Source organism: Phalacrocorax carbo, chromosome 2 (assembly GCF_963921805.1).
Source record: "Phalacrocorax carbo chromosome 2, bPhaCar2.1, whole genome shotgun sequence".
Taxonomy (NCBI): Eukaryota; Metazoa; Chordata; class Aves; order Suliformes; family Phalacrocoracidae; genus Phalacrocorax; species Phalacrocorax carbo.
The window spans coordinates 106814146-106827191 of NC_087514.1; the positions used below are offsets into that span (position 1 = coordinate 106814146).

At 44.8% G+C, this 13046-nt stretch overlaps 1 protein-coding gene across 1 annotated transcript in view; it reads right to left on the bottom strand.

The window, feature by feature from the left end:
- The window catches only part of ADCY1 (adenylate cyclase 1), a 185065-nt gene that overhangs the window by 98912 nt on the left and 73107 nt on the right, over positions 1-13046 (bottom strand). Inside the window, exon 3 of the mRNA XM_064443805.1 lies at positions 8982-9100. Within this exon, the coding sequence (XP_064299875.1) occupies positions 8982-9100 (119 nt within the window). The remainder of the gene's footprint in view (positions 1-8981; positions 9101-13046) is intronic.

The window sequence follows — 13046 nt, forward strand, 5'->3', positions numbered from 1 at the left end:
GCACATTCTCCACCCCTTATTCCATACTGTCGTGGTTTAGCCCCAGTCAGCAACCAAGCACCACATAGCCACTCGCTCACTCCCCACTGGTGGGGTGGGGGAGAGAATCAGAAGAGTAGAAGTGAGGAAACTCATGAGCTGAGATAAAGACAGTTTAATAGGTAAAGCAAAAGCTGCGCACAGAAGCAAAGCAAAACAATTAATTCACTACTTCCCATGGGCAGGCAGGTGTTCAGCCATCTCCAGAAAAGCAGGGCTCCATCACGCGTAGCGGTTACTTGGGAAGACAGCCACCATCACTCCCAATGTCCCCCCCTTCCTTCTTCTTCCCAGCTTTATATACTGAGCATGACGTCATATGGTATGGAATATCCCATTGGTCAGTTGGGGTCAGCTGTCCTGGCTGTGTCCCCTCCCAGCTTCTTGTGCACCCGGCAGAGCACGGGGAGCTGAAAAAGTCCTTGACCAGTAGTGTAAGCGCTACTTAGCAACAACTAAAACATCTCCACATTATCACCACTGTTCCCAGCAAAAATCCAAAACATAGTCCCATACTAGCTACTACAAAGAAATTTAACTCTATCCCAGCTGAAATCAGGACACATACCATTTACACCATGCCCAGGTCCCATACGATGCAATACAACCTTAACAACCACCACCCCTCCCCTTCCCATCCTTTAACATAATACACAGACATCCTTCCCTTAGTTCATGGACCTTCCCTGTAAAATGTCCATTAACATGTCCATTGAGTTCACCCAGTCCATGACTGTGGGCTCCATCTGTCGTATCAGTCTTTCAGGGTGGGAGAGATGGTGTGTGTGGCATTGGGTTGCTGCATACTGAGTTAGTCATCGATCCATCACTGCTGCACTGCTTGTTTCACAGTCTATCTTCCATGGATTGGGAGGCTCATACTCGGATATCATTGATCCAACACAGAGGTCACACACAGTATTATATAGCAGTTTGCATTGTGCCATTCAGTTCATTGACTGTTTTCGCCCAAAATCAAATCCCCTTGAGGCACACATCGGATTTCTCCATCCTCCTGCATCACCCACCAACTGCACCCAGGTCCTTGAGCAAAAGCAATCCCACGAATGGGTTTGCCTTTGCCTGAGGCAGGAGGAACCCAGACTGTTTTGCCCACCATACTTTTTGCTGCGCTACAGGGACTCTATCCCCTTCCACAGTATGTAGGATTTCTGATTGGGCAGGGCCAGCTCGATTGGCAGATCCCCTCGTGTTGACTAACCACATGGCTTTTGCTAAATGTGTATCCCAGTGCTTGAATGTCCACCCCCCATTGCTCTCAGTGTAGTTTAACAGTCCATTGTACCGTTCAATTTTCCCAGAGGCTGGCGCGTGTTAGGGGATGTGATATACCCACTCAATGCCGTGCTCTTTGGCCCAGGTGTCTATGAGGTTATTTCAGAAATGAGTCCTGTTGTCTGACTCAGTTCTCCCTGGGGTGCCATGTCGCCACAGGACTTGTTTTTCAAGACCCAGGATAGTGTTCTGGGCAGTGGCATGGGGGACAGAATATGTTTCCAGCCAGCCAGTCGTCGTTTCTACCATTGTAAGCACATGGCGCTTGTCTTGACGGGTCTGTGGGAGTGTGATATAGTCAATTTGCCAGGCCTCCCCATATTTATATTTCAGCCATCGTCCCCCATACCACAGAGGCTTTACCCGCTTCGCTTGCTTGATTGCAGCACATGTGTCACATTCGTGGATAACCTGTGCAATAACATCCATGGTCAAGTCCACCCCTCGATCACGAGCCCACCTGTATGTTGCATCTCTCCCTGACGGCCTGAGGTGTCATGGGCTACAAATAGTTCACCCTATGTTGCCAGTCCAGATCCACCTCAGCCACTTCAATCTTGGCAGCCTGATCTACCTGCTGGTTGTTTCGATGTTCTTCAGTGGCCTGACTCTTGGGGATGTGAGCATCCACATGACGTACCTTTACAACCAGCTTCTCTACTCGGGCAGCAATATCTTGCCACAATGTGGCAGCCCAGATGGGTTTGCCTCTGCGCTGCCAGTTGCTCTGCTTCCACTGCTGTAGCCAGCCCCACAAGGCATTCGCCACCATCCAGGAGTCAGTATAAAGATAGAGCACTGGCCACTTTTCCCATTCAGGGATGTCTAAGGCCAGCTGGATGGCCTTTACCTCTGCAAACTGGCTCGATTCACCTTCTCCTTCAGCAGTTTCTGCTACTTGTCGTGTAGGACTCCATACAGCAGCCTTCCATCTCCGGTGCTTTCCCAAAAAGCGACAGGACCCATCAGTAAACAGGGCATACTGCTTTTCATCTTCTGACAGTTTGTTATAGAGTGGGGCTTCTTCAGCACGTGTCACCTCCTCCTCTGGTGATAATCCAAAGTCTTTGCCTTCTGGACAGTCCATAATCACTTCCAATATTCCTAGGTGACTGGGGTTTCCTACTTGAGCCTGCTGGGTGATCAGTGCAACCCATTTACTCCACGTAGCATCAGTTGCATGGTGTGTAGAAGGGACGTTTCCTTTGAACATCCAGCCCAGCACTGGCAGTCAGGGTGCCAGGAGCAACTGTGCCTCAGTATCAACCACATCTGAAGCAGCTCGAACCCCTTCATATGCTGCCAATATCTCTTCTTCAGTTGGAGTATAGCGGGCTTTGGACCCTCTGTATCCCTGACTCCAAAACCCTAGGGGTCAACCTTGGGTCTCCCTATATGCTTTCTGCCAGAGGCTCCAGGTAGGGCCATTCTCTCCGGCTGCAGTGTAGAGCATATTTTTTACATCTTGTCCTGCCCAGACTGGCCCAAGGCCTACTGCATGAAGTATTTCTCATTTAATCTGTTCAAAGGCTTGTCGTTGCTCAGGGCCCCATTTGAAATCAATCTTTTTTCTGGGTCACTTGATAGAGAGGACTTACAATCATACTGTAATTTGGAACATGCATTCCCCAAAAACACACAGTGCCCAAGAAAGCTTGTGTTTCCTTTTTGCTAGTCGGTGGAGACATGGCTGCTATTTTGTTGATCACGTCCATTGGAATCTGATGACGTCCATCTTGCCATTTGATTCCTAAGAATTGGATCTCTTGTGCGGGTCCCTTCACCTTACTTTGTTTTATGGCAAAAACAGCTTTCAGAAGGATTTGGACTATTTTCTCTCCTTTCTCAAAAACTTCTTCTGCTGTGTTGCCCCACACGATGATATCATCAATGTATTGAAGGTGTTCAGGAGCCTCTCCCTGTTCCAGTACAGTCTGAATCAGTCCATGGCAAATGGTAGGACTGTGTTTTCACCCCTGGGGCAGTTGATTCCAGGTGTACTGGACACCCCTCCATGTGAAAGCAAACTGTGGCCTGCACTCTGATGCCAGAGGGATTGAGAAGAATGCATTAGCAATATCAATTGTGGCTTACCACTTGGCTGCCTTTCACTCCAATTCATATTGAAGTTCTAGCATGTTTAGCAGAGCAGCGCTCAACGGTGGAGTGACTTCATTCAGGCCACGATTGTCTACTGTTAGCCTCCACTCTCCATTAGACTTCCACACTGGCCATATAGGACTGTTAAAGGGTGAGTGGGTCTTACTGATGACTCCTTGGCTCCTCAGTTGGTGAATGAGTTCATGGGTGGGGATCAGAGAGTTGGTGCGATATTGCTGCCAGTGCACTGTTGTGGTGGCGATTGGCACCTGTTGTTCTTTGACCTTCAGCAACCCCACTACAGAAGGGTCCTTCGAGAGGCCACACAAGGTAGACAGCTGTTTAGTTTCTTCCATCTCCAAGACAGCTACACCAAAAGGCCACCTGTACCCTTTTGGGTCCTTGAAATACCCTCTCCTGAGGTAGTCTATGCCAAGGATGCATGGAGCCTCTGGGCCACTCACAATGGGGTGCTTTTGCCACTCATTGCCAGTTAGGCTCACTTCGGCCTCCAATACAGTTAGCTCTTGGGATCCCCCTGTCACTCCAGCAATGCTGATGGGTTCTGCCCCTATATAGTTTGATGGCATTAAGGTGCACTGTGCGCCGGTGTCCACTAAAGCTTTATACTCCTGTGGGTTGGACGTGCCAGGCCATCAGATCCACACAGTCCAGTAAGCCCGGTTATCCCTTTCCTCCACCTGGCTGGAGGTAAGGCCCCTCTAGTCTTGATCATGGCAGTCACAGCTCACTTCCTGTAAATGTGAATCAGGAGTCCCTCTATTACACTTAGAAATAAAATCAGCCCTCTACTCCTCTGTCTGAGGACCTGCTCACTGGAAATTGAAGCAGCAGCAGCTTTCCTGGAAGAACCTCCCTGAGTGACTGTTCTTCCTTGCAGTTCATGTACTCGTGCCTGTAGGGACGAGGTAGGCTTGCCATCCCACCTCATCATGTCCTCTCCGTGGTCACGCAGGTAGAACCATAGGGTGGCCCGTGGTGTGTATCCCCTCCTTTGAGCCGAAGGACGCTTATTCCTAACAGCTGAGACACTACTCTGTAGAGGTGGGTAGCAGGACATACCTTCTTTGAGTTGCTGGACCTCCCGGGATAGTTTCTCCACAGCAGAGATGAGCGAGGAAGAGATATTTGGTTCGTAATCCCAGAGTCTATCAATCACCTCCGTCACTGTTGGTATCTTGTCATCTTTCCAGGACATCACTGCCAATGAGTTTGCATGCGAAGATGGTGTGCTCTGTACAAACTTCCACCACATGGGTCATGTGCACTCGGCTTCATCTGGATGTTTGGATGACTGTTGGTCATCCAGGTCACCATAAATCACCTCAAGCACAGCTAATACCGTTAGATACTGGATGCCTTTCTCCATAGTTGTCCATTTTCCTGGGCGATATGTAACATCTTCTTTAAAGGGATACCTTTCCTTCACTCTGGACAGGAGTCACCTCCAGAGGCTGAGGGCTTGTGTTTTTTTCCCAATTGCTTTGTCAACGCCCCCTTCCCCAGAAAGGGATCCCAATTGTTTGGCCTCTTTTCCCTCTAGTTCCAGGCTACTGGCCCCATTATCCCAGCATCGGAGCAGCCAGGTGACAATGTGCTCACCTGAACGATGGCTGAAATCTTTTCGCGTATCTCGCAACTCACTGAAGAACAGGGAGCGGGCGGTCTCTATTTCATTTATGACTTCTTCCTCCTCTCCTTGTGATGGCCCTGCTTTTTCATCATCCCGTTCTAAACGAGTTGACGTCCGCTTCCAATATTTCATCTTGTGTATGGGGGCAACTGATACTGGTACGAGTTGATTCTCTGAGCCAGCTTCAGTACTTGTCATAGGGGTTTGAGTGACTGCAGTGCCTGTCCTCAGGGCTGGAGTGACTACAATGCCAGTCACTTTGCATTTCAATCCAGAGACATTCTTTTCCCCAAGGGAGCACTGAATACTGTTGAGCAGGGCTCGGTATGCATGCGCCAGGCCCCAGCACATTGCAATTATCTGTGTATCTCTGGAGTTTCCAGCATAACAACATACTTTCTCCAAATATTCTGCCAGATTTTTAGGGTTCTGCACTTGTTCGGGGGTGAAACTCCAAAACACTGGGGGTGCCCACTGCCCTAGGTATTTGCCCATGCTACCCCACATGCCCTGCCACTCATAACTATAAAGCCTGGGGGCATATTTCTGGGTAATAATCTTAAGTGGCTTGGTCAAAACCTAAAAAATATGTCCAAAAACTAACAATAAGTGCAACTTAACCACCCAAGGATGTTCAATATACAAAAAGTTTGTTTTAATAGAGGCAGAGACATCATAGAACAAAGTTGCAAAGGTACTATTCTGTATTTCCTCCATATATAATCTCTCTGTGGAGGAGGTATAATTGCTAATTGCCTCAAAAAGGTGGTATCCAAAGTACAGTAACGGTTTCAGCAAAAACCCCAAATACCAGATAAAGTTGAAAACGAGTGTTTGTATAAAAAATCTTGTAGGCAAAACATTACTAATCACAGCAGAACACAGCAGACTAAACAAACCAACACCAATCTTTAACACCAACTGCAAAAAGGACAATATGGTCCTGTGACCAGCAGCTGTTATTATCTCCAACCCTTGAGCCCCACGTTGGGCGCCAAAAAGACTGTCGTGGTTTAGCCGGCAGCTCAACCCCACACAGTCGCTCGCTCACTCCCCCACCGGTAGATGGGGGAGAGAGTCAGAAGGGTAACGCTCATGGGATGGGATAAGAACAGTTTAATAATTAAAATTAAAAGAAACAACAACAGAAATCCAATGTAAAGGAGAACAACGAGAGGCGCAAAACCCCGGGGTAGGGGGGAAGGGAGAGGGGAGGGGAACGAACCACTGAAACAAACCACACATGACACAGCTGCTCACAACCCAATGCCATGCCACCCCCAAGCTGCAAACTGCCCCCCTTAATATACTGGTCATGGTGTCACATGGTATGGAATGAACCTGCCATTGGCCAGTCGGGGTCAGCTGCCCCCACCGTGGCCCCACCCCTCCCAGCCCCCCTGCCACGTGGCAAAGCACAGGAAGCTGGAAAGGTAGCTGACCCCCCCCCACGGTGAGGAGCATTAACCCCTTCTCAGCCAAAACCAGCACAGTGCTAAGGTGGAGGTCTGAAGTGATTTCTAACTGAAGAGGGTTATCTGTGAGCAAAATAAAGTCCTCTCTTTACTACATATCTGGGAAGAGCTCATAGAAGCATGACATAACACTGTGGGCTCTGCCCTCAACATGGAGAGGCATGTTTCCATTCCCTTTTGGAGACACAGTCATTTGCAGACAGTCATTCAATAACTATTTGATAGTTGGTAAATACTTACCAACTAATTGATAAACAAGGGCTGTTGCCATGGTGCATCTGAAATATGCCACTATCTTTTCCCAGTCCATCATTCACTTCTTACAGGGGTATATATATCTCCACTGTTATGTATCCCCCTGTGTTTTTCTGGGAGAAGGTAAAGAAGGTAGCTGAATCAATCTCTTATTTTTCACATGCAAGATCTAGTGCTTAAAGACTGGTTTTTTTAGACAGCTATTTGGAAGACTGAAACACGTATTTTTTGTTGCTGGTGAGGTTTTTGTTGTTGGTGGTGGGGGTGGTTTTTTTTTTTTTATAGGTGAGGAGTGGAAAATCATGCAGTTGACTAATTGCATGCCCACTTCCTGCAGCCTATCCTTTCTGAAGGCTCTGACACTTCTAGATATTTGCTGGAAGAAGAAGAAAGTGCAATAGGAAAGGTAAAAGTGAAGCTCATTTTCAATTTTCCATTGTGTAGCTTTGGGGTTGAAAACTCCAGGCGTTTAGAACAATAGAGGAGTTTTTTGTTTGTTTAAGAGTGGTGTTTTACAGAATGCTTGGTATGAAGAAGGCAAGTCATGAGACTGTGGGAGTGGTCTCTTAGGTCTGCCTGGTATAGCACTACCACTATTCAAAAGAAAAAAATGCCGTTTTCATCTCTTTAAAAGCTAAAGCACACATATTATTAGCACTGACCACCAGCAGCACTTTCTGGAGGGATGCTGTAGTACTGTCCTCCACACTGGTGTCAGGGTGGCACCTGCAGGGAGTTCCCCTGCATCATGCAGTTCTGCAGTCACACAGCTCCTGGGTGAAACTTGTCTACTGGGACCTGCTAGCAACAGTTTGCTGGGTATTTATTGGGACACTATGCCCCCCTTATATTTTTTTAACACAATAATTGCAGTACTGAAATAAAATGTAATACAGTTTCTTATAGTACAGATGGTGAGGGAGAGTCTCCTGTTTTTAGTTCTCTTCCCTGAGGATCTGTCCTTTGACATTAAAATGAGACCATCTTACTTTGGCTCCATTTGCCCCAGAAGGGTACCTCTTAATGTCAGAGAATGAATTCACCTCTCCTGACAGGGTATTCAGGTTCAAAACCTTTTATGAACTCCACATCGAAGCAGTGAGTAAGCCACAGCAGCCTTAGTGGTTATGTGAAACACCATTTCATGTAGGGAAAAAAGGGTACTCCTGAGGTTACATTTCAAAAATATCTCAGTGCAAGAGAGGACTCAGAAGCATTATAACCAATGAGTCCAGATGCAAAGCAATGCTGTTGAAGAAGACTATCCACACTGTAACCAGTACAGACATCTGTGACACAAACAAAGTATAGATGTACTAATTGGGGCATCACTATCATTTGCTTGCCTTGAACCTGAATATAAGTGCAATCAACAGTAGTATGCATGTATTTCTTGTAATTGTATAAGCAATGTGATCACCAAAGTGTAGAACGCACCCAAGCAACAAAAATCTGACAGGCAGCAGACAAGATAAGCACAAATGACTGCAAATAGACAGGACATCATCCAAAGATGGAAGATTGGCAAGAAAAATAAATAAAATAAAAAATATAAAAAGACAAATGGTTATTTAATCGGTGTTGTGGTTTAGCCCCACCCAGCAACTCAGCCCCACCCAGCCACTCATTCACTCCTCCACTGGCAGGATGGGGGAGAGAATCAGAAGGGTTAAAGTGAGAAAGCTCATGAGCTAAGAATAGTTTAATAACTAAAATAAAACAATAATAACAATAGTAATGAAATGAAAATGAAAATAACAAGAGAGGTGAAACGCAGGGGGGAAGGGGGAACAAACAACCAAACCAAACAGCACATGATGTAGCTGCTCACCACCCATGAACCCAACACCAGCAGTCCTTGAGTCACAACCTCCCTCCACCCCATGCACCAACTGCCCCAGTTAATATACTGGTCATGGCTTCACATGGTATGGAATATCCCATTGACCAGTCGGAGTCAGCTGTCTTGGCTGTGGCCCTGACCCTCCCAGCCTCTTGCCCATGTGGCAGAGCTTGGGAAGCTGGAAAGGTCCTTGACTACTACAGGCACTACTTAGTGACACTGAGCCGGTACTTAACAGCAACTAAAGCATCAATGTACCAGCTACAGTGAAGAGAATTAACTCTATCCCAGCTCAATCCAAAACCAGCATCAATCCTACCTAACGTTGTCATGTCTTTGAATGTAAATCTTGTGGAAAATCCTTTCAGGAGGCTTCAGGAAGTCTTCCTTCATTTCCATTGCAACATTCCTGGGCAAAAGACTCATCAAGAGACGTTCCTAAAAGAAAACATAAACAACATCAGTTTTGTGGTATAGTGTGTGACCATTATTAAAAAGTTTTAAACTAGAAAATTAGAGAATCTTTTTCTAATCCCATCTGCTTCCTGAGGATTTCTGCTCTGTAAATAATATGAACCATTTCTCTCAAACTTCTGCAGCCTGTGTCTTTCTTAAGTCTTCTGCACTAAAAAAAAATAAATATTAAAAAAATATACAGAAAAGGAAGAGCCATCTTCAAGAGCAGATAATTGTCCATAATTTCATTGACATCACAAAGCTAATAATAGCTGCTTACTTTATTTTTAGAAACATTTTTCTCTCTGGGAAAGACTTCCCAGGATCATTTGCCATCCTTTTGTGTGTCTGATTTCTGAATCTAATGAAAGTCTTAGATTACAAGGACTATGACAGCTGGTTATTAAGCAGGAAGAGTGGATGATAGATTTATCCACAGTCTGAATCAGCAGAACAATAATAAAGGTACAGTTTTAATAGCATCTTATCCAGTGTGGCAATGTCTGTCCAGCCAGCTCAGTAATGGAATGCATCAGTACAAACCCCTGGTTAAACACACCTCTTCTTGCTTTATCCACAGAGAGATTTTTAGCATGGGTCACTGACCAGCATAAAAAGGACCTCTAACGTTTTGGATCTTGTCAGTATTGACTATAAAGGCCTATGTAGTTTTTCCACATATTCTCACCCATTCACAGCTACACCTGGAAAACTTGCAGCAGGTATTCTTAGGTGTTGTAAGGTGTCCTTAGATAATGCTTTAAGTTTTGATTTCACACGGAAAACACTTGTCATTTAAAGTGTAGTTCCAAGCTTATCCATTAGACCTGCTAGCATCAGTCATGGCAATAGCCTGAATAAGTTCACATAACCACATCCGACCTTGATTCAAGAATCCCACATTGCAGAGGGCACAGGGAAAGGCTGGAACAAGGAAGATGCACCTTTGGTGGAAGAGGATCTGGTCAGGGAATGCTTAAGCAAACTAGACATACATAAGTCCATGGGCGCTGATGTGACTCACCCACAAGCACTGAAGGAGATGGCTCAGATGGGAGATGTCAATGCAAGCTTACTCTTGATAATCTTTGATTAAACATGGTGACTAGGAGAAGTGCCTGAAGACTGGAGGAAAGAAAATGTTACTCTGATCTTCAAGAAGGGCAAGAAGGAGGACCCAGGGAACTACAGACCAGTCAGTTTCATCTTGAGTCCTGGAAAAGTGATGGATAATCTCATCCTGGAAACCAGGGTCTTTGGACCAGATGACCTCCAGAGTTCCCTTACTACCGCAACTGTTCTGGGATTCTGTTATTGAAAGCCACCTTAATGACAGCTGCGAAACATCACAGAAGTGCAAATCTTGGCCAAACCACATCCTCATTTTTAATGATGTCAAGTAAATAAGGAGCAACAAGTAAATAAGGAGCAACAATTAACTGTGAGAAGAGGGTATCTGCACAGACAAGTGCTTTTTGTTGCTCACAGGCACATATTCACCAGCCAAAACCACTAAATAATAGTCAAAGTATTTCTAATTTCACAGTTTCTTCTGGAAGAAGCCATTTTGAATATTTATGTCACCAAGGAATAAATTAAACTTAGCAGAACTGCCCTGATACTTATTTTACACTAAAGTTTCTTCACATGTTTGTGGCAATCCAAGTAGGCTTGAGGCTAAAGTCCATTAATTTGGCCTATTTCCTATTCTCAATATGCATATTAAGAATATTGCAAGGAATATGATGGAATTAAGTATTTGTTAACAGTTTATGCATATATCAATTTCAGATTAACCAGAGAGTCTCATGTCTTGGTAGAAAATGGTTAATTACTATAATTTTTATGTTAATTTAATTACAAAAGCTTATACCTCTGCAACAGAATTATATTTGGGTAACCCCAAATTTGGGTTAAAATTAAAAACAAATAGTTTTGACAACAGTAAATCTTGTGAAGCTCTGCTGCCCACCACTTGTGTCTTGCAGTTGATTTACTGTTTTAACTGAAATATACGGAGGCTGTAAAATGAGCTGACCACCTATCAGACAATAGAGAATGTACACAAGAGAGAAGTTGGGACTGATGGTTAAATTTGCTGGTGCTTAAGATGGTATAAACTTCAAAGGATGCTGGAATTTCATATGTATTGTCCTGAATGTGAATTTTATTATGTCTTATAAGGACTAAATGTTCACTATAGCTCCTCTTTAAGTGAGCATATTAAACAAGATCCTTGCCATTTTGATGAAATGTAATGAGTAAATTCCAAAGCTGTTATGGAGAAAGAGTGGAGTTTCAGCTTCTGTTTCCTAGAAAGTCAGATTAAAACAAATAGATGAACAACCAAACAAAAATTATACTGACAGACCCTTACAGAAACCAATGGTGACTGAATAGTCCTTCTATGGCTTGTAAACAATTACAGTACAATATGTGGATAAAAAACTCACAGATAATTTCTGCAGTTGTCATGGTTTAGCCGGCAACTCAGCCCCACACAGCCACTCACTCACTCCCCCACCAGTAGATGGGGGAGAGAATCAGAAGGGTAACGCTCGTGGGTCGAGATAAGAACAGTTTAATAATTAAAATGAAAAAAACCCCAAACAACAACAAAAAGACAATGGAAAGAAAACGAGAGGTGTGAAACCCGGTGGGGGTGGGGGGTGGGATATGAACCACTGAAACAAACCACACGCGATGCAGCCACTCACCACCTGCCGACCCAATACCCTACCTTCCCAAGCTGCAATTGCCCCCCTTAATATACTAGTCATGGTGTCACATGGTATGGAATGAACATCCCATTGGCCAGTCGGGGTCAGCTGCCCCGGCTGTGGCCCCGCCCCTCCCAGCCTCCCGCCGATGTGGCAGAGCGCAGGAATCTGGAAAGGTAGCCGACCACCAGTGAAGAGAATTAACCTCTTCTCAGCCAAAACCAGCAGAGCAGTGCATGGCAAATAGCACAGAAGCCAGGGAAGTAATAACAATTGTTACTGTGAAGGTAGCATTGGAGAGCTGCAGGACACAGCACTTGACAGCGTTGAAACCTACAGATGTCAGATGTATTAAGAAAGGCTACAAAAATGGTGATTCCTATACGCATTAGATTGTCTATTACAAGAACTGAAGGGAGCTTATGAAAATCCTGTATCAATTTGTGGTGGCTTACTTTTTTCATTAGAGATGCAAAAAAAGATATTAACTATTGAGAAAGAATTGTAGAGTCTTCACAAAGAGTGTTAGCAGCCTCAGACTCACCGAGCAAGGGAAGACTCAGTTATGGCTTTCTCAAAGGACAGCCACTGCTGACCTTTCAGGCCAAGAAGGGAAGCAGCATTGTGGCTGTAAAGAATTGCCACTGGAGGAGAGACTGGAAAATGTAAGACACCCCACCCAGTGGAAAGTATCGAAGCACTGAAAATAAATGAAAGACAGCTTTTAACTCTCTAGAAAAAAAAACAAGAAAAGTCTCTTTTATTTTGGGCAAAATGTCATCTGTCAAGCAAAGTGGTATTGCCCTTCAGGTCAGTCTAAGGAATGATCAAGGACTCAGAGGTTTGGAGCTACAAGAGTGAATTAATTTATGCCAAATACAGTTGTTGGAAGGTTTGGGAAAGGGCTCCACCTGGACCTCTATTCAGCAAATCCTACCATCATTGTCTGATTTTTTCATTTGTTCCTGTATGGCTGATCTGAACATAAAAATATCTGAAAACCAGACTAAAAGGAAAACTAGATGTGCATGCCTGCATAGTGCATTGAATGGAACAAGTGACAGCACTGTAGCAAGGTCAGTCACAGTTGTTGTGCCATTCATGTTTGAGTGGTTGTTGCCTCTGATGGGGATGGGTGGTGACAGAAAAAAATTGAAAGAGTGAGACAGGGAACACTAATCAATTAGCAACAACTTTGACTAGAATAA